This window comes from Eucyclogobius newberryi, unplaced genomic scaffold (assembly GCF_026437365.1).
Source record: "Eucyclogobius newberryi isolate DKJ021-1_F unplaced genomic scaffold, fEucNew1.0.hap1 SCAF_19, whole genome shotgun sequence".
NCBI classification, from domain to species: domain Eukaryota; kingdom Metazoa; phylum Chordata; class Actinopteri; order Gobiiformes; family Gobiidae; genus Eucyclogobius; species Eucyclogobius newberryi.
In genome coordinates this window covers 5,664,099-5,687,053 of record NW_027315823.1, presented here as the reverse complement: position 1 = coordinate 5,687,053, position 22,955 = coordinate 5,664,099, and the positions used below count along the sequence as shown (strand labels likewise).

Genomic DNA, 22,955 nt, shown 5'->3' with positions numbered 1-22,955 from the left:
TGACAAAACAACGAAACATTTAAAGATGATACATTTGACCCGGGCCTATAGTACTGGGCCTATAGTACTGGGCCTATAGTACTGGGCCTATAGTACTGGGCCTATAGTACTGGGCCTATAATACTGGGCCTATGGTACTGGGCCTATAGTACTGGGCCTATAGTACTATAGTACTGGGCCTATAATACTGGGCCTATAGTACTGGGCCTATAGTACTGGCCCTATAGTACCGGGCCTATAGTACTATAGTACTGGGCCTATAATACTGGGCCTATAGTGCTGGGCCTATAGTACTGGGCCTATAGTACTATAGTACTGGGCCTATAATACTGGGCCTTTAGTACTGGGCCTATAGTACTGGGCCTATAGTACTATAGTACTGGGCCTATAATACTGGGCCTATAGTACTGGGCCTATAGTACTGGGCCTATAGTACCGGGCCTATAGTAATATAGTACTGGGCCTATAATACTGGGCCTATAGTGCTGGGCCTATAGTACTGGGCCTATAGTACTATAGTACTGGGCCTATAGTACTGGGCCTATAGTACTGGGCCTATAGTACCGGGCCTATAGTACTATAATACTGGGCCTATAGTACTGGGCCTATAGTACCGGGCCTATAGTACTATAGTACTGGGCCTATAATACTGGGCCTATAGTACTGGGCCTATAGTACTGGGCCTATAGTACTGGGCCTATAGTACCGGGCCTATAGTACTATAATACTGGGCCTATAGTACTGGGCCTATAGTACCGGGCCTATAGTACTATAGTACTGGGCCTATAATACTGGGCCTATAGTACTGGGCCTATAGTACTGGGCCTATAGTACCGGGCCTATAGTACTATAATACTGGGCCTATAGTACTGGGCCTATAGTACCGGGCCTATAGTACTATAGTACTGGGCCTATAATACTGGGCCTATAGTACTGGGCCTATAGTACTGGGCCTATTCACATGAAACGAAAACCAGCACAAAGATTCAACGCCTTCTTGGTTTACAGAAATAATAAAGAAATAAAGACTACCGTATTTTCCGGACTCTAAGTCGCATCTTTTTTGTGGGAAATTTACTAAATCCATTGAATTCTTCTTCCTCTGTGTCACTTCTAAACAACTCCACAAACTCCAGAGGAAGAGGAAGTGCAGATTCTTCTTCTGCGTCGCTTAGAGCCTAGAGCTCCCTCTTGTGGTTGTCAGGGTGAAAATAACGAATAATATCACATATAAGTCGCACTGGAGTATAAGTCACACCCCGGCCAAAACTATGAAAAAAGGTGCAACTTATAGTCCGGAAAATATGGTAAACACAATTCCCGCACTATTGTTGACGGTAGAAAGATCTTAAAGCCGTGAAAGAAGGTTGGAGTAAATTTATGAACCGTAGAAAAGATAGAAAATATGAGTCCAAAACACAAAAACCTGGCCCCTCACGTTGCCCCTTGTCTGAGATCACGACCGTCTGACGTTGAGGCAGAGTTTGACGTGTGTGCGATGGGCGTGGCTGACCTGGTTCTCGTGGCACGGGCCCTGGCAGTACTCGGTGAGGCTCTCCAGCGTCTGGTTGATCAGAGCCACGTTCTTCTCGTTGATGTAGAGCCCGAGCAGACCCAGGCCCCCCGTGGTGCTGCCGCAGATGCAGTCCAGGAACTGCAGGGTCTCATACACCAGGTTGTGGTTGTTCTTGTTGTTTTGAGATCGAAGCAAGTTCTGAGAAAAACACAAAGTGTGAAGTCGACGTGCTCCAGCCAGCGACAAACACACGTAAATACTACAGTGAATGAACTGAAAATGTGCCACCTGATGGTCTCCATGGAGATGCTCCGAAGTATGGCATTAAACAGATCTATCTCCATGGAAACAAGCAGGCGACGACACCTCTGGGTCTCTGTGTGGTTCTCACCTGTAGGACTGGGTGTGGTTCTCACCTGTAGGTCTGGGTGTGGTTCTCACCTGTAGGCCTGGGCGTGGTTCTCACCTGTAGGCCTGGGGGTGGTTCTCACCTGTAGGCCTGGGTGTGGTTCTCACCTGTAGGTCTGGGTGTGGTTCTCACCTGTAGGCCTAGGCGTGGTTCTCACCTGTAGGCCTGGGTGTGGTTCTCACCTGTAGGTCTGGGTGTGGTTCTCATCTGTAGATCTGGGTGTGGTTCTCACCTGTAGGCCTGGGTGTGGTTCTCACCTGTAGGTCTCTGTTGTGGTTCTCACCTGTAGGTCTGGGTATGGTTCTCACCTGTAGCTCTGGGTGTGGTTCTCACCTGTAGTTCTGGGTATGGTTCTCACCTGTAGCTCTGGGTGTGGTTCTCACCTGTAGGTCTGGGTATGGTTCTCACCTGTAGCTCTGGGTGTGGTTCTCACCTGTAGGTCTGGATGTGGCTCTCACCTGTAAGTCTGGATGTGGTTCTCACCTGTAGCTCTGGGTGTGGTTCTCACCTGTAGGTCTGTGTGTGGTTCTCACCTGTAGGTCTGGGTGTGGCTCTCACCTGTAGGCCTGGATGTGGTTCTCACCTGTAGGTCTGGGTGTGGTTCTCACCTGTAGGTCTGTGTGTGGCTCTCACCTGTAGGTCTGGGTGTGGTTCTCACCTGTAGGTCTGGATGTGGCTCTCACCTGTAAGTCTGGATGTGGTTCTCACCTGTAGGTCTGGGTGTGGTTCTCACCTGTAGGTCTGGGTGTGGTTCTCACCTGTAGGTCTCTGTTGTGGTTCTCGCAGAGCAGCTGGAGGAAGCGGAGGATGGGCTGCATGATGACGATGACAAAGCTCATCTCTCCGTCGTCCTGGTTCTTGTCCCCCGAGCTGGGGTGGCCGTCGGCGGAGCTGAAGTGGTCCTCGGGGTCGGCGTCGCGGCGATAAGAGTTAAAGGCTTTCTTTGTGGCCGACGACGCCTCAAGCAGCTGCTCCTTCACGTCCTCCGTCATCACCACGGCCGAGTCTCGAGCTGCAGAACGACACCAGAGGAACGGAAAAGTCAGAACCTTTCACTGATCCAATGTCTATAGTTTTATTTGATCATATTTAGCATCGTAAACTGATTATGGGGGGGAAAAATTATACGCAAAATTCATATACATCTATAGTGTTAGTTACATAATTCTGTTCTAGATATAGTAAGATATAGTAATAATTCTAAGGACGCTATAAAAAAATATAGAATTGTATTTTTCAATGTCACTGCAGGACATCAAACTGGTGAATAAAGAATATATAATAATGATAATAATGATAAAGGTTTTTGACCCGTAGCTTAAGCCTATTACAATGTGTCCTCTGCATTTGACCCGTCCTTCACTGCTGCTGGGGCCTCTCTTCAGGAGCAGAGGGGACCATCAGCAGGAAACCGGAGCCCCCCGGAGGAAACCTGCCCGGACCCGCCGTGTGGGACCTGGAGCTCACTGTGAGTGAGCTCCAGGTCCCACATGGAGACGAGCTCTAGGTCTCACACAGAGTCGTCTCTGTTTGAGACAGTGAGCTCCACACAGAGACTCACTGTCCCACACAGAGACAGCTCCGTGTGGGACCTGGAGCTCCGTGTGGGACCTGCAGCTCGCTGTCCCACACAGAGACAGCTCCGTGTGGGACCTGGAGCTCCGTGTGGGACATGAAGCTCACTGTCCCGCACAGAGACAGCTCCGTGTGGGACCTGGAGCTCACTGTCCACACCGGGACGTTCTGAGGTCGTGGTGTGGTGCACGGGCGTGTTACATAAAGGATCTGACCTTTCCTTCTGGCCGGAGCCTCCTTGTCTCCTCCTTCCTCGTCTCGTTTCCTGTTGCCGAGGTCACTGGTGTTGACCGTTACCGTGGCTTTGATTTCCAGCTGGGCCAGTTTCATCCGGTCGTCGAAGACGTGGAAAAACTTCCCTGACTTTTTATCCTCGGTCAAACGGCAAAAGAAAGAGCGCTGCAAAGAGAGAAAGTACTGCATAAACGAGTAAAGAGTGAATATTAGAGATTAAATTAATAAAGGTGTAATAATTAAACCACAATTAACTGAATGTCACAAAGCACTCTTCACAGTGCAAACATGTGGCTTTAAATAATCATAATTACTGAAACACATCCTATTTACTTTTTTAGACATACAGCAACAAAAACTTACATAAAACAAACTGACCTATGTGATTTTTTTTTTTAATAACAAATAAAATAAATAAAACAAAATAGAGAAATGAATGAAATGAATGAAATTTAAAAAATACAAAAAATATAAAATATATATATATATATATATATATATATATAATGCAAAACAAAATGTACAAAAAGTAAATAAATACATTTTAAAAAGTAGGGTTGAGCAGGACTATAGAAAACTCAGGATAAAGGAAGCATCCAGAGGAAAGAGCGGTTACACAGATTATGGCACAAAGTACGAGCCCCATTTTGTCCATTTCCAAGTTGAGTCCGGCGGTTATTTCCTCCATTGAGCGTCAGTTATGATGTCCGTCAATCAAACCTCCACATTCTTATTCTGACTTATTTTAATTATGAAACATTCTATATGATGAGGAGTGAGTTAGAAAGATTAAATGCCTATTTCCTTATTTAATTGTTTAAAAACTAGGTTCTGCAGCATTAATAAAGTCGTTTCTAAAGCTCCATCAGCTCCTGGTTCATCTTTATTAATGATAATTAAGCTGTAGCTCGTGTAAAGTCTTATTTCTGCTGTTTCAAGTCCAAACCATAAGCCTTTGTTGTTACACTGCAAAAACATGTCTGCTCAGCCTGTTGCCCACGGCGACTCATCCTCACACATTATATAAGTTGTTTGGCAGTGCAAAGGTTCACAAGGTTCACACGGTGCATTTCTCACTGCAAAACGAGGTCAGGCACAAACTGGAACACGGCGAGTCGAGCTGTTGTTTTCATTATGTAACCCGGGCAACGCAGCCTATGGAGCCACGGAGAGCCAGAGAGCCACGGAGAGCCACGGAGCCACGGAGAGCCACGGAGAGCCAGAGAGCCACAGAGCCACGGAGAGCCACAGTGCCACGGAGAGCCAGAGAGCCACAGAGCCACGGAGAGCCACAGAGAGCCACAGAGCCACGGAGAGCCACGGAGAGCCACAGAGCCACGGAGAGCCACGGAGAGCAAGAGAGCCACAGAGAGCCACGGAGAGCGACAGAGAGCCCCGGAGGGCCCAGAGAGCCACGGATAGCCACAGATAGCCAGAGAGAGCCAGAGAGCCACGGAGAGCCAGAGAGAGCCAGAGAGCCACGGAGAGTCAGAGAGTCACAGAGAGCCAGAGAGCCACGGACAGTCAGAGAGCCATGGAGAGCCAGAGAGCCACAGAGAGCCAGAGAGTCACAGAGAGACAGAGAGCCACAGAGAGCCAGAGAGCCACGGAGAGCCAGAGAGTCACAGAGAGCCACGGAGAGCCAGAGAGAGCCAGAGAGCCACGGAGAGCCAGAGAGTCACAGAGAGCCAGAGAGTCACAGAGAGACAGAGAGCCACAGAGAGCCAGAGAGTCACAGAGAGACAGAGAGCCACAGAGAGCCAGAGAGTCACAGAGAGCCAGAGAGCCACAGAGAGCCAGAGAGTCACGGAGAGCCAGAAAGACAGAGAGCCAGAGGGCCAGAGAGCCACTGAGCCCGGGTGAAAGAGCCGCAGTCACAAACAGCATAAAAAGGGTAAAATAAACCAGGGCCTAGGAGAAAGGGGGCAGAGGAGGACACAAGGAAACGAGGACGCGAGAGAACGAGGTAAACGTTATCAGAGAATCTGGGTTTGTTACATAAGCATCTGTGTTTCCAGGTTAGCAAAGTGGAGCAGGAAATAAACAAACGCAGCAGTCACAAGGTCGAGCGGACAAGACCGGCTTTGTATCGGATCAGACCAAGATCTGAATCAAGTGTCATAAGAGCGTGTCATGTGACTGCAGATTAAGCTTTCATTTTGAAACTTAAACTGACTCAAATCACACAGGAAACGGTGTAAAAACGCCCCATAAACGCACTTCAGCTTCAACTGCGTCAAATTTAGTAAAAACCTCTTCATCGCGTGACTTTAGCGTCGTCAACAACAAAACGATTACGTTAAAATCGTTAAATGATCAGCAAAGAACAATAAGAAGTCGATGTCAACAAATATCAGTAACTTTGTGTTGGATTATTTATGTTTTTCTGTGATTCGATCTCAAAAAAAGACAAATTTGACAGACGATGGACAAAATGGGACTTTTGTTTTGGTATTATATTATTATAGCTTGAACCCTTCTTTTCTTTGGATGCAAACCCTTATTTTCTAATGTTATTATTTATTTATCTTTATGTTCTTTGAGTTTGTATGTTTGAAAATAATAATACAAAAATAAATAAATAAAATAAATAAAATAAATAAAATAAATAAAATAAATAAAATAAAATTAACAAGTCTTATTTGGTATAAAAGTGCGACCACAGCGATTATACAAGCGTGTTGGATTATTTATGTGTTTATTTGTTTGCGTTGTGACTTTATGTATTCAAGTTTTGATTTAAATAATTTATTGATCGTCCTGTAAAGCACTTGGCATTACTTTATGTACAAATCATGCTAAACATATACATTGTGCTCACTGTGTGGTTTTTATTAAATGTGAGTTAAAAACACACACAGAAACATGAACTTTTTATTCATTTATGTTTGTTTACAGAGAAAATACAGATGAAAACTCACATTATGTGTATTTTCCTCAAACTATCTGTGTAATAACTCTTTTTCTTTCACGTGACACGTCTCAGACTCTATGTTATTTAATAAATCGATGAATCGGGTTAAAATGTGATTGGCTTTTGAGACTTAATCGAGTGGCAGTGATGGTTATTGAATGCATATACTGAGACCAAGTTTATTTTTATTTTAGTCATAAATTCTTGACTTATACGCCAAAAATAAGTTCCTATGTTTGTGAATTGTATTCCCTGGCAACAGCAATAAACCTTTTTCTGATTCTAACCCGGCAAATGTGATGCATTTGAAGATAAAAGGTGAACTATGACAAACGTTTGAACTTAAAAGAGGTGCAAAGACAATACAAACACGTGCACATTTGCCTGGACTGGCTGTATTTACTATTCAAATACAATGGAAACAAGAAGCAGATAAAGTATTCAAAGTTACACGAGTTCCGAAGCAGAAGCGGTAGTTACTTATTCACAAATTCCTTCACGAGCTTTAGAGGGCGGGGCAATGGCTTCTGCTCTCGCACGTACTGTAAGAGGCAAAGAGGCCCGAGCACGGGGGGGAAGAGCGCCCTCAGCCAGGCCCTCCCTCACTCCCCCCGCCCTCCCTTGCCCCGGAGCATTACATAACGCCGCAGACACACACACGTACAGTACACGCCCGCCCACTGACCGACTGCACGGCTACACGCAACAGAAGTAGGTCAGCCCGACGCGCGCGCTCCGCACACGCCGAAACGCTCGCCGACTTCTGCGGTCAGAGGCGGGCGGGGCGGCCAAACGTGTACTCGAGTAACAGCGACGGAGATATACACTCGAGTAGAAGCGCAAATGCGTGTTTGAGGAAGGAGGAAACATTACGCACAACGCAAAGTCGCACAAAGTCGAGTATTTTCAAAGGACAGATGCACCACAAATATTGCTAAAAAGTAATTATACCTGAAAGACTGGTGCAGGAAACACACATGTTCAAATGATTGTCAATATATACAGTTTGAACTCAATTTGAACTAAAACTGTGTCTGAAAACGGCTCAAAAAACTACTATTATATCAAAAGTGACACGTTTTTTCAGCTTCTCAGACTTGAACTGCAAATATGAGTAGGTCATCATTGTATCCAAACGGCTTAGTATTAGAAACAGGTCCATCCTGCTCGAAACTGCAGATCTGATAAGCTTCACAGTGTCGTTAACATGTTTTCATCTTTGAAAAGTGGCTGCGTGACATTTTAGAACTGCACGTGTCGCTCAAAGTCTCGACTTTTCCAGGTAATCACCGGTGGGCGGAGATAGGGGGTGGCTGAAAACGGTTGCAGGACAAAACAGGATTAACTCAAACCCACGGGAATCAAAATACAACTTTGAGCGAACGGATGACGAGGAAACACAGTTGTGAAGAGATCTTTGCACAATACGTCCCCTTTAAAATGTGACTAACGCTGTGAAAAACGGTGCTTGCGGCTTGAGTAAATGTCATCAAGTTGTTCTTCCAAAGTGTTTCATCATTTTGTTCTTGAAGGAAGCATTTCACCTGCAGCGTAAAACTGGCAGCATAATTATTCACACAGAGAACAAGTAGAGCAGGGAACATTATGTAGGCTGTGGCTTCAACGGGCAATTGTTTATTCCTCGATTAAAGACGTAGTATTTAGAGTCTAAACTACTACCCACTGTTACAAAGGCTGGTGCCCCAAAGAGATTGCAACGATAGGCTGGAGCCCCAAAGAGACATGTGCTTGGGAACTTGTAAAACAAAAGAATAGTAAAAAATATAAACTTAATAACAAATAATTAAATATTTTTGCAATCTATCGAAATTCCAGTGCAAATTGTGCCTGGAAATCTCGGAAATTGCTTATTCATTCATTTTCTAATTATTTATTATTTATTCTGACTTCTGTATTGTGAGTCTAATGTTATATTTAAATCTATTTTGAATTGGAATTATGTACCAAAGTGTAGAAATAAGCATTAGTTCTGTGGTCGATTGTGTGGTTCTAAAGGTCGACGATCAGCCGTGAACGTGACCGCATTTCCTCCTTTCCCTTTCATTTACTAATGTTTATGAGCGCGAAAACGCTGTTAGCATGTCGCGCTAGCCTCAGCTAACGGGCAAAATGACGGCGTCTTTAACCCCGCGGAGCCCAGAGCCTGATATTCACCGTGACAAACTGTTGCTGTAGCTGCGACTCACAGTGTGAACCACGAGTGTCGTTCCAGGAAATAAACACCTCACGTCTTTTAGTGCGACGTTCACCAATCACGCCGTGGAGTCTCTTTTATTATTATTCTCATATTGTATCTTTTGTAGGCTCCATTTTCTTCTTTATTGTACAGTTTTACAGATATTTGTTCTGTCTTATGATTTAAACATCTCACGTAGTATATCGGGACAGTCATAAATACATATTCATCCATCACGGGGACTTACAATGACGTTTGATAAGGTAAAAATGTGCCGTATTTCTTCTTTAAAGATTACACAGCATGTTCCTGTTCTTTTATAGGCTATATTTTAGGGCTGCAACAAGTTAATCGATTAATCGCAACGTATCGTTAATAGAAAGAGTTAACTGATTAAGCATAAACTGTGGAATAAAGACTGCAAAACATGCCATGAGCCGAGAGAAGACGTTTTATTAAAAATTATAATTATTATATTATTATAAATATCGCAAATACGCAAAAATCTATAGAAAATGTGTTTTTTTTTAAATTAAAACACCTATTCGTCTGAAAATGCTCTGCACCAGGACGTCCTCAAATGGATTCAGTTCAGCTTTATCCGGGTAAAATCATATTCTCATTTTCACTGGCCTGTCGCGTTCTAAACAACTAATGAATTCATCAAAAGAATAATCATTAGAATAATTAGCAAATTAATCAGCGCGACATATTCTAACACATCTTCCGTTCAACTCTTTCGACATCAGCTCGTCGACACTTCATCCCGACGCCGCGGACCTTTTTAAAACTCCTTTTCCGTTTGTTTGCATTCCAGCGCCGCCGCACGGAGCCGGCGTGTGAGTCTCTACAGGACGAGCTGCACGCTGACGTAACGACCAGCGCTTTTACGCACGTCGGTGGTCAAGGAGACGGAGACGAACCGGAGCCGGCGCTGGACCCGACGGATCTCCGGGCTCCCCTTTGGAGTAAACACCAAAGTCTAGCCTGTATCCATGACGACGGGTGGAAGGAATGAGAGAGCGGGAGGGAGGGAGGGAAGAGGAGGCAACCTTTGCTGAAAAACAAGGTCAAAGCGTTTCCCTCCTCCCTCCCCGCCGCTCGGCACCAACAAAACCCTTGTTATGTAAGAGCTATTTCTGCGCGTGCTGCCGGCGAGCGCTGCCTCTGCTCGCCGCCGCCGCCGCTCCAGCTCGCTAAACGCAACACGCCCAGCCATGACATTGCTCTGCACGCGTGTGGGCAGGAGCAACGCGAAAACAAGTTAGCGTTAGCGGTTAGCCCTGCAGTGACCTTTTAAGGGGCGTGTGTTTCATTCTACTGTTTGATATAGTTCATTATTAAAGGTTTTACTGGGATTATCTGTCCTCGGGGTCATTGTACCTGTCGTATAAAGTAGTTTGAATATAATCGATATTTTCTGTATCAATCTAGATTATTCGTAACGTGTTGTGCATCTTTGTTCTAGAACCAGGTGGGATGTGACATAAGAGCTGCTCCATATCTGTCTTTACTGTAGTTGTGTAACAGTTTCTTGTGTAGCTCGTGTTACGTGAGAAGTCGTAACAGGTGTCGCTGGGAATGCGACGCCGCCGAGCCAAAGTCCCCCCGGGCGTCAATATAGGGAGTTCTGGGGCCGGGTCCTGGGGCCGGGTCCTGGGGCCGGGTCCTGGGGCCGGGTCCTGGGGCCGGGTCCTGGGGTCGAGTCCTGGGATCGAGTCCTGGGGCTGAGTGTTGGGGTCGAGTCCTGGGGTCGAGTCCTGGGGCAGAGTCCTGGGGCCGAGTCCTGGGGTTGAGTCCTGGGGCCGAGTCCTGGGGTCGAGTCCTGGAGCAGAGTGTTGGGGTCGAGTCCTGGGGCAGAGTCCTGGGGTCGAGTCCTGGAGCCGAGTCTTGGGGTCGAGTCCCGGGGTCGAATCTCGTGGTCGAGTCCTGGGGGTCGAGTCCCGGGGCCGAGCGTGGAGCTGAGTCCGGTGGTCGAGTCCTGAAGCAGGCGTAAGGCGGGGCCAGCATGAGCGACGTGCGGGCAGCGATCGATAGACAGAGCATGTGACCGCGGTCAGAGCTCAGATCTCGTGGCCCTGGGGCGACTCTCCTGTGAGTTCCGTGTTCACCCTCCTTTGTTTTACGTAGCCCCGAATGTGCTTTCTTTTCTTGTACAATAGAATAGACAAACTGAACGCTTCCTGTGACAAAATAAAAGCCTCTGTGTCTTCCAGCTACAGAAGCAGCTTTATTGTGAACCTGGCCGATCATTTAACGCTGCGCAAATAACAAACAGAGACGGAATCAGAAGTATGTTCACTGTCTTATCTGTTTGATACAACATGTGCAATAGATCAACAACACAACTCCTTTGGACTTCCTGGTGAAAGCGCAGGATACGACCGGCTCCTGGAGAGGCTCCTAGAGAGGCCTCGGAGCGCCCGCATGAGGGTTCTCCCTGGGCTGCGATCAAAGACTGACCAGTGACAAAAACATGTGCAACCACACGTTTTAATGGTACAAACGTGCAGCACTCACACTCGGCAGTGATAAATCTGTGCTGATCCTGGCAACGGAGATTCAGGGACGTTTTTATAGTTTGTAAGCTGTAAAATGTTCATTTGGGAATCATTAAAGGCTGAACCATATCCATAACGGACCATCTGGATATTATTTACAGACATTCATCAAAAGTGACCAAAAAGGCCTTTAAACATGTTTTTGAGAATTTCTACTTTGGCACTTCATGTTTTGGAACTTCAAATGATGTATCTATTGAAATCACACTTTAATTTAAATCCGTGGGGCGTTCCCTTGTCAGGATTAGTGTTAGCGCTTCAACTACAGGCAGCAGAGGGAATTACAAAGGAGAAACAAACAAAAAGTGAGTACGCAGTTGTAAAGAACGCCATTTAACGGCAGAAACGCTCAGAACGAGGTGACGATTTATGGATTTAACCTGAATCTACCTGAAGTGTGACGTCACAAATCTGGGAAACTTGGAACTGAGCGCTTTATGAGACTTTGAGAGGATTTACTGAGCGGAAAGTGTGACTGAAGCTAAACAAGACACAGGGTTCGTTTTTCATGAGGAAACAATGTTAGAAACGGGTTCAAAGTGTCTAAAGAGAGAGAAGAAAACATATCTGAATGTCTCTCCGCACTCTCCACCCCTTCTGTCCTGTCCAATAGAACATATGTGACGAACACCGCGCGCTCCTTGACCACATCTGCAGCACGGTTAGCTTCTTTGCTTGTTTAATAGCCCGATAATGCGACTTTATCTACACATATTTTACACTTTTGCGAGGTCAAGAAAAGTGACCTTTCCCCCCTCGTCCCGCGCCTTCTCTCCCCCCTCGTCCCGCCACCTTCTTTTCCCCCTTTGTCCCACCGCCTTCTCTACCCCCTTGTCCCGCTGCCTTCTCTTCCCCCTCGTCCCGCCACCTTCTTTTCCCCCCTCGTCCCGCCGCCTTCTCTCCCCCCTCGTCCCGCCGCCTTCTCTCCCCCCTCGTCCCGCCGCCTTCTCTCCCCCCTCGTCCCGCCGCCTTCTCTACCCCCTCATCCCGCCGCCTTCTTTCCCCCCTCGCACCGCCGCCTTCTTTCCCCCCTCGCCCCGCCGCCTTCTTTCCCCCCTCATCCCGCCAGCTTCTTTGCCCCCTCGTCCCGCCGCCTTCTTTCCCCCCCTCGTCCCGCCGCCTTTTTTCCCCCTGGTCCCGCCGCCTTCTCTCCCCCCCTCGTCCCGCCGCCTTCTTTCTCCCCCTCGTCCCGCCGCCTTTTTTCCCCCTAGTCCCGCCGCCTTTTTTCCCCCTAGTCCCGCCGCCTTTTTTCCCCCTAGTCCCCCACCTTCTCCCCCCCTCGTCCCGCCGCCGTCTCTCCCCACTGCCCCAGTTCCGGAGGCTGAGCGTGACCCAGTTTGAGCCGGTTGCAGAAAGCGCGCGAGGCGGGAGCGGCTGGAAGTGTTTGGAGGGCTGAGACATTCCTCATTGTTCATTCACCCGGGCGCTTATGTAACAGGGCGGGCGTCACGTGACTCCGGCTGCCGCTGCCGCCGCCGGAGACAGAGCCGTGGGAAGCTCTAACTGCGCCACAGCGGCTTCCTCGCTCAGAAACCCGATTACGCAAGAGCCCCAGCGCTTACACAACGTGCCGGAGGAGCAGAGGAGGAGGGAGGGAAGGGGGAGGGGAGCGATTAACTGCCCGAACGTGGCGAGACGTGGAGAGACTGGCGCGGGGAGATTTAAGATGCAAAAACGGCGCACCGCGTTTCAGCGTTTCAGCGTTTATCCGTCGTGTCACGGAAAGAGTGGAATAGAAACAGGCGTCGAGAACAAGGGCTCAAATGGCTGGAGTAAAAGAGGGACGGGTGGTCACTGAAGAGAGATTCCACGATGGCGCTGACCATTTCCCCGCGGTGCATTATCTCACCTCGCTCTTGGTTCATGTGTATTTTACTTTCAGCACAAATGATCTCTTTACAAATATGGTAAATAGTGGTGGCATTATTCACACACAAGGGCATATTTGTCAGGAGTTAAAAGGACAATTAAGAGCTTGTGTTCACGTGACGACGCAAAGAAATTGAGCTGTGGGTCAGTTAAAGCGCCCCCTACAGGTCGGACCACTCAATGAACTAAAATGCATTTTGATTTTGCTAGAAATATATAAAAATGTCATCCTAGCATAGCTCATTTTTTTAGGTTTCTAATTTAATAATTTCACTTCCTGTTTGTAATTGATGACATCACACTAGGAAATTACCCAGAAAACACTGGGTCGAAACTCATCTAATGTCACCATTTTAATTTTTTTTAACTGACAAATAAAAATGTATGAGAGCGACTTTATTTAGCTGAATTAATGTTTAGAGAGTGAAAAAAGTTGTTTCTTTTGTGTAAATTCTGGATTAACTTCTCTGGTGTGATGTCACTTCCTGTCATTTTCTAGAGACGTTTTCTCCACAAATACCTGCTCGATTGGTGTGAAACTATAGTTCATATGTACAACAGGTATAAATACACCAAATAAAGTCAAAATTATACAATCGTAAAAACCTGTCATGGCCCTTTAAGACTCCACAGCTGAATTCTCTGGTTTATGGTTCATGTCTCTATAATCACTGAAACAAACACTGTCACAAAGTTGGACATCGTCTCCGTCAGAACAAATGACCAAAAGTGAAATGATGTTTTTACTGTCGACTCGGAAAGTGGTGCCATCATTCTTCAAACCATGAGATTTATCACTGTGACATGTTTGTGGAGACGATCCCACAAACGAGTAACGATCGGGGTCAGTTTGGCTGAACACGGGCCCACCATCCGAGAGTATGACATCATCAAGTTATAGAACGGGAACGCCAAATGAGCTTCAGCCTTTTCGGATTTGAACGTTTCCACATTTCTTTTCGCAAGGGTGAGACTCCCGAAGCCGTGGGGGAAAGTCACGAGTGAAGTCATCTCTCAAAGTAATAATTTGCGCGGCATTAAAAGTACAAAAACTCCCAAAAAAAGACTAGAAAATGGGAAATAGACACAAAGAACATAACTGCTGTTTATTTGTATGAATAAATAACTGTGCGTATTTGTGGGGCCACAGCTGTCGACGGGGGCCCGGGAAGTCAATGTTCCACGCAAGTAAAGAAGTTTGGAAAACACCAGTTGTGGGGACAGTTTGGCACTTCTTTTTACCGTATTTTCAGGACTATAAGTCGCACAACTTTTTTCATAGTTTTGGCCGACTTATACTCCAGAGCGACTTATATGTGATATTATTCATTATTTTCACACTGACAACCACAAGAGGGCGCTCTAGGCTCTAAGCGACGCAGAAGAAGAATCTGCACTTCCTCTGGAGTTTGTGGAGTTGTTTAGAAGTGACAAAGAGGAAGAAGAATTCAATGGATTTAGTGATTTGGGGTAAAACTGATGCTTTGGTAAACTTGTTAGCATGTTCTTTATGCTATAGTTATCTGAATAACTGTTAATATGTTACGTTAACATACCAGACACTTACCACAGTTCTGTCTGTGCCTCATGTAGCTGAAGGTGTTAGCGTTAGCATACGTCATGTAGCTGAAGGTGTTAGCGTTAGCATACGTACACCTATTCACCATGTTCTCTCATCTGTTATTATTTTAAACTGCATTTACAGATGAAAAGTCTGTTCTTGGTCTTGGATTTTATGTATGCAGTACCTGTATACACATGTGCAGTACCTGTATGCAGTACCTGTATACACATGTGCAGTAACTGTATGCAGTACCTGTATACACATGTGCAGTACCTGTATGCAGTACCTGTATACACATGTGCAGTACCTGTATGCAGTACCTGTATGCAGTACCTGTATGCAGTACCTGTATACACATGTGCAGAACCTGTATGCAGTACCTGTATGCAGTACCTGTATGCAGTACCTGTATACACATGTGCAGAACCTGTATGCAGTACCTGTATGCAGTACCTGTATGCAGTACCTGTATACACATGTCCAGAACCTGTATGCAGTACCTGTATGCAGTACCTGTATACACATGTGCAGAACCTGTATGCAGTACCTGTATGCAGAACCTGTATGCAGTACCTGTATGCAGTACCTGTATGCAGTACCTGTATACACATGTGCAGTACCTGTATACACATGTGCAGTACCTGTATGCAGTACCTGTATACACATGTGCAGTACCTGTATGCAGTACCTGTATGCAGTACCTGTATGCAGTACCTGTATACACATGTGCAGAACCTGTATGCAGTACCTGTATGCAGTACCTGTATACACATGTGCAGAACCTGTATGCAGTACCTGTATACACATGTGCAGTACCTGTGTACACATGTGCAGTACCTGTGTACACATGTGCAGTACCTGTGTACACATGTGCAGTACCTGTGTACACATGTGCAGTACCTGTGTACACATGTGCAGTACCTGTGTACACATGTGCAGTACCTGTATACACATGTGCAGTACCTGTATACACATGTGCAGTACCTGTATACACATGTGCAGTACCTGTATACACATGTGCAGTACCTGTGTACACATGTGCAGTACCTGTGTACACATGTGCAGTACCTGTGTACACATGTGCAGTACCTGTGTACACATGTGCAGTACCTGTGTACACATGTGCAGTACCTGTGTACACATGTGCAGTACCTGTATGGTGGTGTTCCCTCCCTCCAGCAGGGCGATGGCCAGCAGGATGCTCTCCTGAAAGACTCGGTCGCTGCTCGTGTTCATGATGAGGTCGATGACCAGGTCGGAGGCGCCCTCTTTGTCCAGGTGACACTGCACCTCGGCCAGGCTCATCTCCCCTCGGCTCAGGCCCCCAGGAACCAGGGCTGGAACACACACAGAATAATGAGTCACGTTTAACAGGAGGCCCCCAGGAACCAGGGCTGGAACACACACAGAAGAACGAGTCACCTCCACGTTTCCCTTTAACAGGAGAGACTGTCGTGTCCCCGTACTCCAAAATCAATAAACGGACAAATTATACTTTTTGCTGAATGAATGAGACATTTTACTGTCCCAAACACACAAATGTGGCCTCTTGGACTCACAAACGTGCACTTTTCTATTATTAGGCCCGAGCCCCAGCAGGGCGTGGAGCCAACATGCGGGTTCACTGCATGTGCCCCTGATGACAGAAACCTCCCATGTTATTCCAATGGGAATATTGCCAAATCTCTGAAATGTGAACATCCTGACACTTTATACTTCTATGAACTCCTCCAGGGGCGTAAGCCCAATTAACCCAACATGTGGTGAGACTCATCTTCAGGAGTGGGCCATTAAAAGTTATCCGAATGTTTATTCTAAGAGTCACGGACATTGTGCGGCTAACTTTTCCATTTATATGTATTGCAAAGGGAAGAAGACGCGACGCTGCGGCGTGGCGAGGGCCGATCATCGCCGCTTGCGGCTATATTTATTATTATTTATCATCATTATTTTTTATTATTATCTTTTTAAGCATGCTGTTTACATCCAGGTGTCTCAGGGCATCAGATTGAAAGTGACATCAGCGTCACTTCTGTGGACACACCCCCCGTCGCCGTGGCGGCGAGCGGGCGACTCTACCTGACGAGGACTTGGCGTGCATGGCGCCCAGCACGGGCCCGTTGGCGAACGACGTCAGACTGTCCCTGCGCCCACCGCTCCGGAAGTTTCCATAGTAACGGTTCACCAGGATCTGCCTCAGCGCCTCGCCCTGAGAAACGGCAGAAAATAGAAACGATGTGAGGTCGCCGTGACGACAGGGAGCGGTTGTGTAACGGATGCATCACCAGTTTCCAAACGGAGTTCCCGAAACTACACAAAGTACACATCGTTAGTACTATTCAAGACTACTGCAATAAACTACTGCAGTCAGTACACATCGTTAGTAATATTCAAGACTACTGCAATGAAACTACTGCAGTCAGTACACATCGTTAGTAATATTCAAGACTACTGCAATGAAACTACTGCAGTCAGTACACATCGTTAGTAATATTCAAGACTACTGCAATGAAACTACTGCAGTCAGTACACATCGTTAGTACTATTCAAGATTACTGCAATAAACTACTGCAGTCAGTACACATCGTTAGTAATATTCAAGACTACTGCAATAAACTACTGCAGTCAGTACACATCGTTAGTAATATTCAAGACTACTGCAATGAAACTACTGCAGTCAGTACACATCGTTAGTAATATTCAAGACTACTGCAATAAACTACTGCAGTCAGTACACATCGTTAGTACTATTCAAGACTACTGCAATGAAACTACTGCAGTCAGTACACATCGTTAGTAATATTCAAGACTACTGCAATGAAACTACTGCAGTCAGTACACATCGTTAGTAATATTCAAGACTACTGCAATGAAACTACTGCAGTCAGTACACATCGTTAGTAATATTCAAGACTACTGCAATGAAACTACTGCAGTCAGTACACATCGTTAGTAATATTCAAGACTACTGCAATGAAACTACTGCAGTCAGTACACATCGTTAGTACTATTCAAGATTACTGCAATAAACTACTGCAGTCAGTACACATCGTTAGTAATATTCAAGACTACTGCAATAAACTACTGCAGTCAGTACACATCGTTAGTAATATTCAAGACTACTGCAATGAAACTACTGCAGTCAGTACACATCGTTAGTAATATTCAAGACTACTGCAATAAACTACTGCAGTCAGTACACATCGTTAGTACTATTCAAGACTACTGCAATAAACTACTGCAGTCAGTACACATCGTTAGTACTATTCAAGACTACTGCAATAAACTACTGCAGTCAGTACACATCGTTAGTACTATTCAAGACTACTGCAATGAAACTACTGCAGTCAGTACACATCGTTAGTAATATTCAAGACTACTGCAATAAAACTACTGCAGTCAGTACACATCGTTAGTAATATTCAAGACTACTGCAATAAAACTACTGCAGTCAGTACACATTGTTAGTAATATTCACGACTACTGCAATAAACTACTGCAGTCAGTACACATCGTTAGTACTATTCAAGATTACTGCAATAAACTACTGCAGTCAGTACACATCGTTAGTAATATTCAAGACTACTGCAATGAAACTACTGCAGTCAGTACACATCGTTAGTAATATTCAAGACTACTGCAATAAACTACTGCAGTCAGTACACATCGTTAGTAATATTCAAGACTACTGCAATACACTACTGCAGTCAGTACACATCATTAGTAATATTCAAGACTACTGCAATGAAACTACTGCAGTCAGTACACATCGTTAGTACTATTCAAGACTACTGCAATGAAACTACTGCAGTCAGTACACATCGTTAGTACTATTCAAGACTACTGCAATAAAACTACTGCAGTCAGTACACATCGTTAATACTATTCAAGACTACTGCAATAAAACTACTGCAGTCAGTACACATCGTTAGTACTATTCAAGACTACTGCAATGAAACTACTGCAGTCAGTACACATCGTTAGTAATATTCAAGACTACTGCAATACATTACTGCAGTCAGTACACATCGTTAGTAATATTCAAGACTACTGCAATAAACTACTGCAGTCAGTACACATCGTTAGTAATATTCAAGACTACTGCAATGAAACTACTGCAGTCAGTACACATCGTTAGTACTATTCAAGACTACTGCAATAAACTACTGCAGTCAGTACACATCGTTAGTAATATTCAAGACTACTGCAATAAACTACTGCAGTCAGTACACATCGTTAGTAATATTCAAGACTACTGCAATGAAACTACTGCAGTCAGTACACATCGTTAGTACTATTCAAGACTACTGCAATGAAACTACTGCAGTCAGTACACATCGTTAGTAATATTCAAGACTACTGCAATGAAACTACTGCAGTCAGTACACATCGTTAGTAATATTCAAGACTACTGCAATGAAACTACTGCAGTCAGTACACATTGTTAGTACTATTCAAGACTACTGCAATGAAACTACTGCAGTCAGTACACATCGTTAGTAATATTCAAGACTACTGCAATAAAACTACTGCAGTCAGTACACATCGTTAGTAATATTCAAGACTACTGCAATACACTACTGCAGTCAGTACACATCGTTAGTAATATTCAAGACTACTGCAATAAACTACTGCAGTCAGTACACATCGTTAGTAATATTCAAGACTACTGCAATAAAACTACTGCAGTCAGTACACATCGTTAGTAATATTCAAGACTACTGCAATGAAACTACTGCAGTCAGTACACATCATTAGTACTATTCAAGACTACTGCAATAAACTACTGCAGTCAGTACACATTGTTAGTACTATTCAAGACAACTGCAATAAACTACTGCAGTCAGTACACATCGTTAGTAATATTCAAGACTACTGCAATGAAACTACTGCAGTCAGTACACATCGTTAGTAATATTCAAGACTACTGCAATGAAACTACTGCAGTCAGTACACATCGTTAGTACTATTCAAGACTACTGCAATAAACTACTGCAGTCAGTACACATCGTTAGTAATATTCAAGACTACTGCAATAAACTACTGCAGTCAGTACACATCGTTAGTACTATTCAAGACTACTGCAATAAACTACTGCAGTCAGTACACATCGTTAGTAATATTCAAGACTACTGCAATGAAACTACTGCAGTCAGTACACATCGTTAGTAATATTCAAGACTACTGCAATAAACTACTGCAGTTAGTACACATCGTTAGTAATATTCAAGACTACTGCAATAAACTACTGCAGTCAGTACACATCGTTAGTACTATTCAAGACTACTGCAATGAAACTACTGCAGTCAGTACACATCGTTAGTAATATTCAAGACTACTGCAATAAACTACTGCAGTCAGTACACATCGTTAGTAATATTCAAGACTACTGCAATAAACTACTGCAGTCAGTACACATCGTTAGTACTATTCAAGACTACTGCAATGAAACTACTGCAGTCAGTACACATCGTTAGTACTATTCAAGATTACTGCAATAAACTACTGCAGTCAGTACACATCGTTAGTAATATTCAAGACTACTGCAATGAAACTACTGCAGTCAGTACACATCGTTAGTACTATTCAAGACTACTGCAATAAACTACTGCAGTCAGTACACATCGTTAGTAATATTCAAGACTACTGCAATAAACTACTGCAGTCAGTACACATCGTTAGTACTATTCAAGACTACTGCAATGAAACTACTGCAGTCAGTACACATCGTTAGTAATATTCACGACTACTGCAATGAAACTACTGCAGTCAGTACACATTGTTAGTACTATTCAAGACTACTGCAATGAAACTACTGCAGTCAGTACACATCGTTAGTAATATTCAAGACTACTGCAATAAAACTACTGCAGTCAGTACACATCGTTAGTAATATTCAAGACTACTGCAATACACTACTGCAGTCAGTACACATCGTTAGTAATATTCAAGACTACTGCAATAAAACTACTGCAGTCAGTACACATCGTTAGTACTATTCAAGACTACTGCAATAAAACTACTGCAGTCAGTACACATCGTTAGTAATATTCAAGACTACTGCAATGAAACTACTGCAGTCAGTACACATCATTAGTACTATTCAAGACTACTGCAATAAACTACTGCAGTCAGTACACATCGTTAGTAATATTCAAGACTACTGCAATGAAACTACTGCAGTCAGTACACATCATTAGTACTATTCAAGACTACTGCAATAAACTACTGCAGTCAGTACACATTGTTAGTACTATTCAAGACAACTGCAATAAACTACTGCAGTCAGTACACATCGTTAGTAATATTCAAGACTACTGCAATGAAACTACTGCAGTCAGTACACATCGTTAGTAATATTCAAGACTACTGCAATAAACTACTGCAGTCAGTACACATCGTTAGTAATATTCAAGACTACTGCAATAAACTACTGCAGTCAGTACACATTGTTAGTACTATTCAAGACTACTGCAATGAAACTACTGCAGTCAGTACACATCGTTAGTAATATTCAAGACTACTGCAATAAAACTACTGCAGTCAGTACACATCGTTAGTAATATTCAAGACTACTGCAATGAAACTACTGCAGTCAGTACACATCGTTAGTAATATTCAAGACTACTGCAATAAACTACTGCAGTCAGTACACATCGTTAGTAATATTCAAGACTACTGCAATGAAACTACTGCAGTCAGTACACATCGTTAGTAATATTCAAGACTACTGCAATAAACTACTGCAGTCAGTACACATCGTTAGTACTATTCAAGACTACTGCAATAAACTACTGCAGTCAGTACACATCGTTAGTAATATTCAACTGCAATAAACCGCCACAACTTTATGACCACTTTTAATTAACAACCGAATACTCTAATATTACTATTACTACTGAGAACTCTTCTACCACTACTTCTGGTACTTTTTAGAGGTGGAACTAAAACTGAATTGAACTTTCTACTTCAAACAATTCTAAAAATATTCTTTATTTTAAAAATGTCCCACTTTGTCCCAGTCGTAAACACAAACTCTATTTTCACAAAAAATATGTAAATTTTTTCTCATTTAAAATATAAGGAACATCGATATTCAAAGTGGAATAATGTTTTGAGGGGAGGAGCCTGGAACCTTTTGGTCTCCATGGAGATGTTCCTTAACGAAAGTAAGTAAGAAAAACAGCTGTAATGGAAATAATGAACGGTAGACACGTTTATATCATACTGTGGAACATTCCAAGCAGGTGATGGATGCTCCGCCCCCTTTAAAGGACACGTATTACGTAAAATGTACGTGTGTATTTTATTTATTTATTTTAAAAATTCGCCATTATTCCCTCGTCAAAGAACAAACATGGAGTCGTTTTTGTTTTGATTTGCGCTCATTGAACGTCTTCTCCCCCGAGCATCAAAAACACTCCGTTCTGACTTTTCCCGATGTGTGATGTCACATTCGACCTGTGACATCGTGCCGTGGTGTTTGTATGTCTATAAAACATCGTTAGACTTGTTCTAACCATCGTCATTACAAATGAAGCCTGCGTAAGTTCACCTGGAAGACCTAACCTAAATCTGCGTCGGCCTCCATGGAAGGACCCCTCTCCCCAGCGCCATCATCCCACTCAAGCGGGCGTCCGCCTGTCCGTCTGTGAGAGTCAGATCCCTCACTTCACCATGGACTCTCCCAGGTTTCTGCGCTTATCCCAAAGAGGTTATGCAGTTTTTCCCGGCCAAGAAGGATTGGTAAAAGGACGGGGGACGTCCGCGTCATGGCCCCTACACCTGCTCCTCATCCCCAATCAACGCTCTCAGTCACTCCTCCCCGCTCCAATCAACGCACAGGCGGTGGCATTTAAGCGCTCAGGCTGATGGCTCAGTCGCTTCAAACCGTATCTGCGAACCACCACCTCCCCTGCTCCTCCTCTGCATCTATTATTCTCTCTACCTTCTCTCCACATCTACCACCACCAGTCTCCAGGCTCCGGGTGGAAGGTATCTAATTCAATCAGATCATGGAGTGCCCATGATCGCTACGCCTTCCAACGGGGTCTGAGCGCCAAATAAACTGGCTGCATTATCCCGTCGGGAGCGAGACGGTATGTGGTTCTGTTTT

General features: G+C 44.5%; 1 protein-coding gene across 1 annotated transcript in view; it reads right to left on the bottom strand.

Moving 5' to 3' along the window:
- The window catches only part of itpr1a (inositol 1,4,5-trisphosphate receptor, type 1a), a 201,634-nt gene that overhangs the window by 85,062 nt on the left and 93,617 nt on the right, over nucleotides 1–22,955 (bottom strand). The window contains exons 41-45 of the mRNA XM_072451506.1: nucleotides 16,919–17,048; nucleotides 15,992–16,176; nucleotides 3,716–3,899; nucleotides 2,684–2,937; nucleotides 1,514–1,714 (exon numbers count right to left, since the gene is read on the bottom strand). Of these exons, the coding sequence (XP_072307607.1) occupies nucleotides 1,514–1,714; nucleotides 2,684–2,937; nucleotides 3,716–3,899; nucleotides 15,992–16,176; nucleotides 16,919–17,048 (954 nt within the window). The remainder of the gene's footprint in view (nucleotides 1–1,513; nucleotides 1,715–2,683; nucleotides 2,938–3,715; nucleotides 3,900–15,991; nucleotides 16,177–16,918; nucleotides 17,049–22,955) is intronic.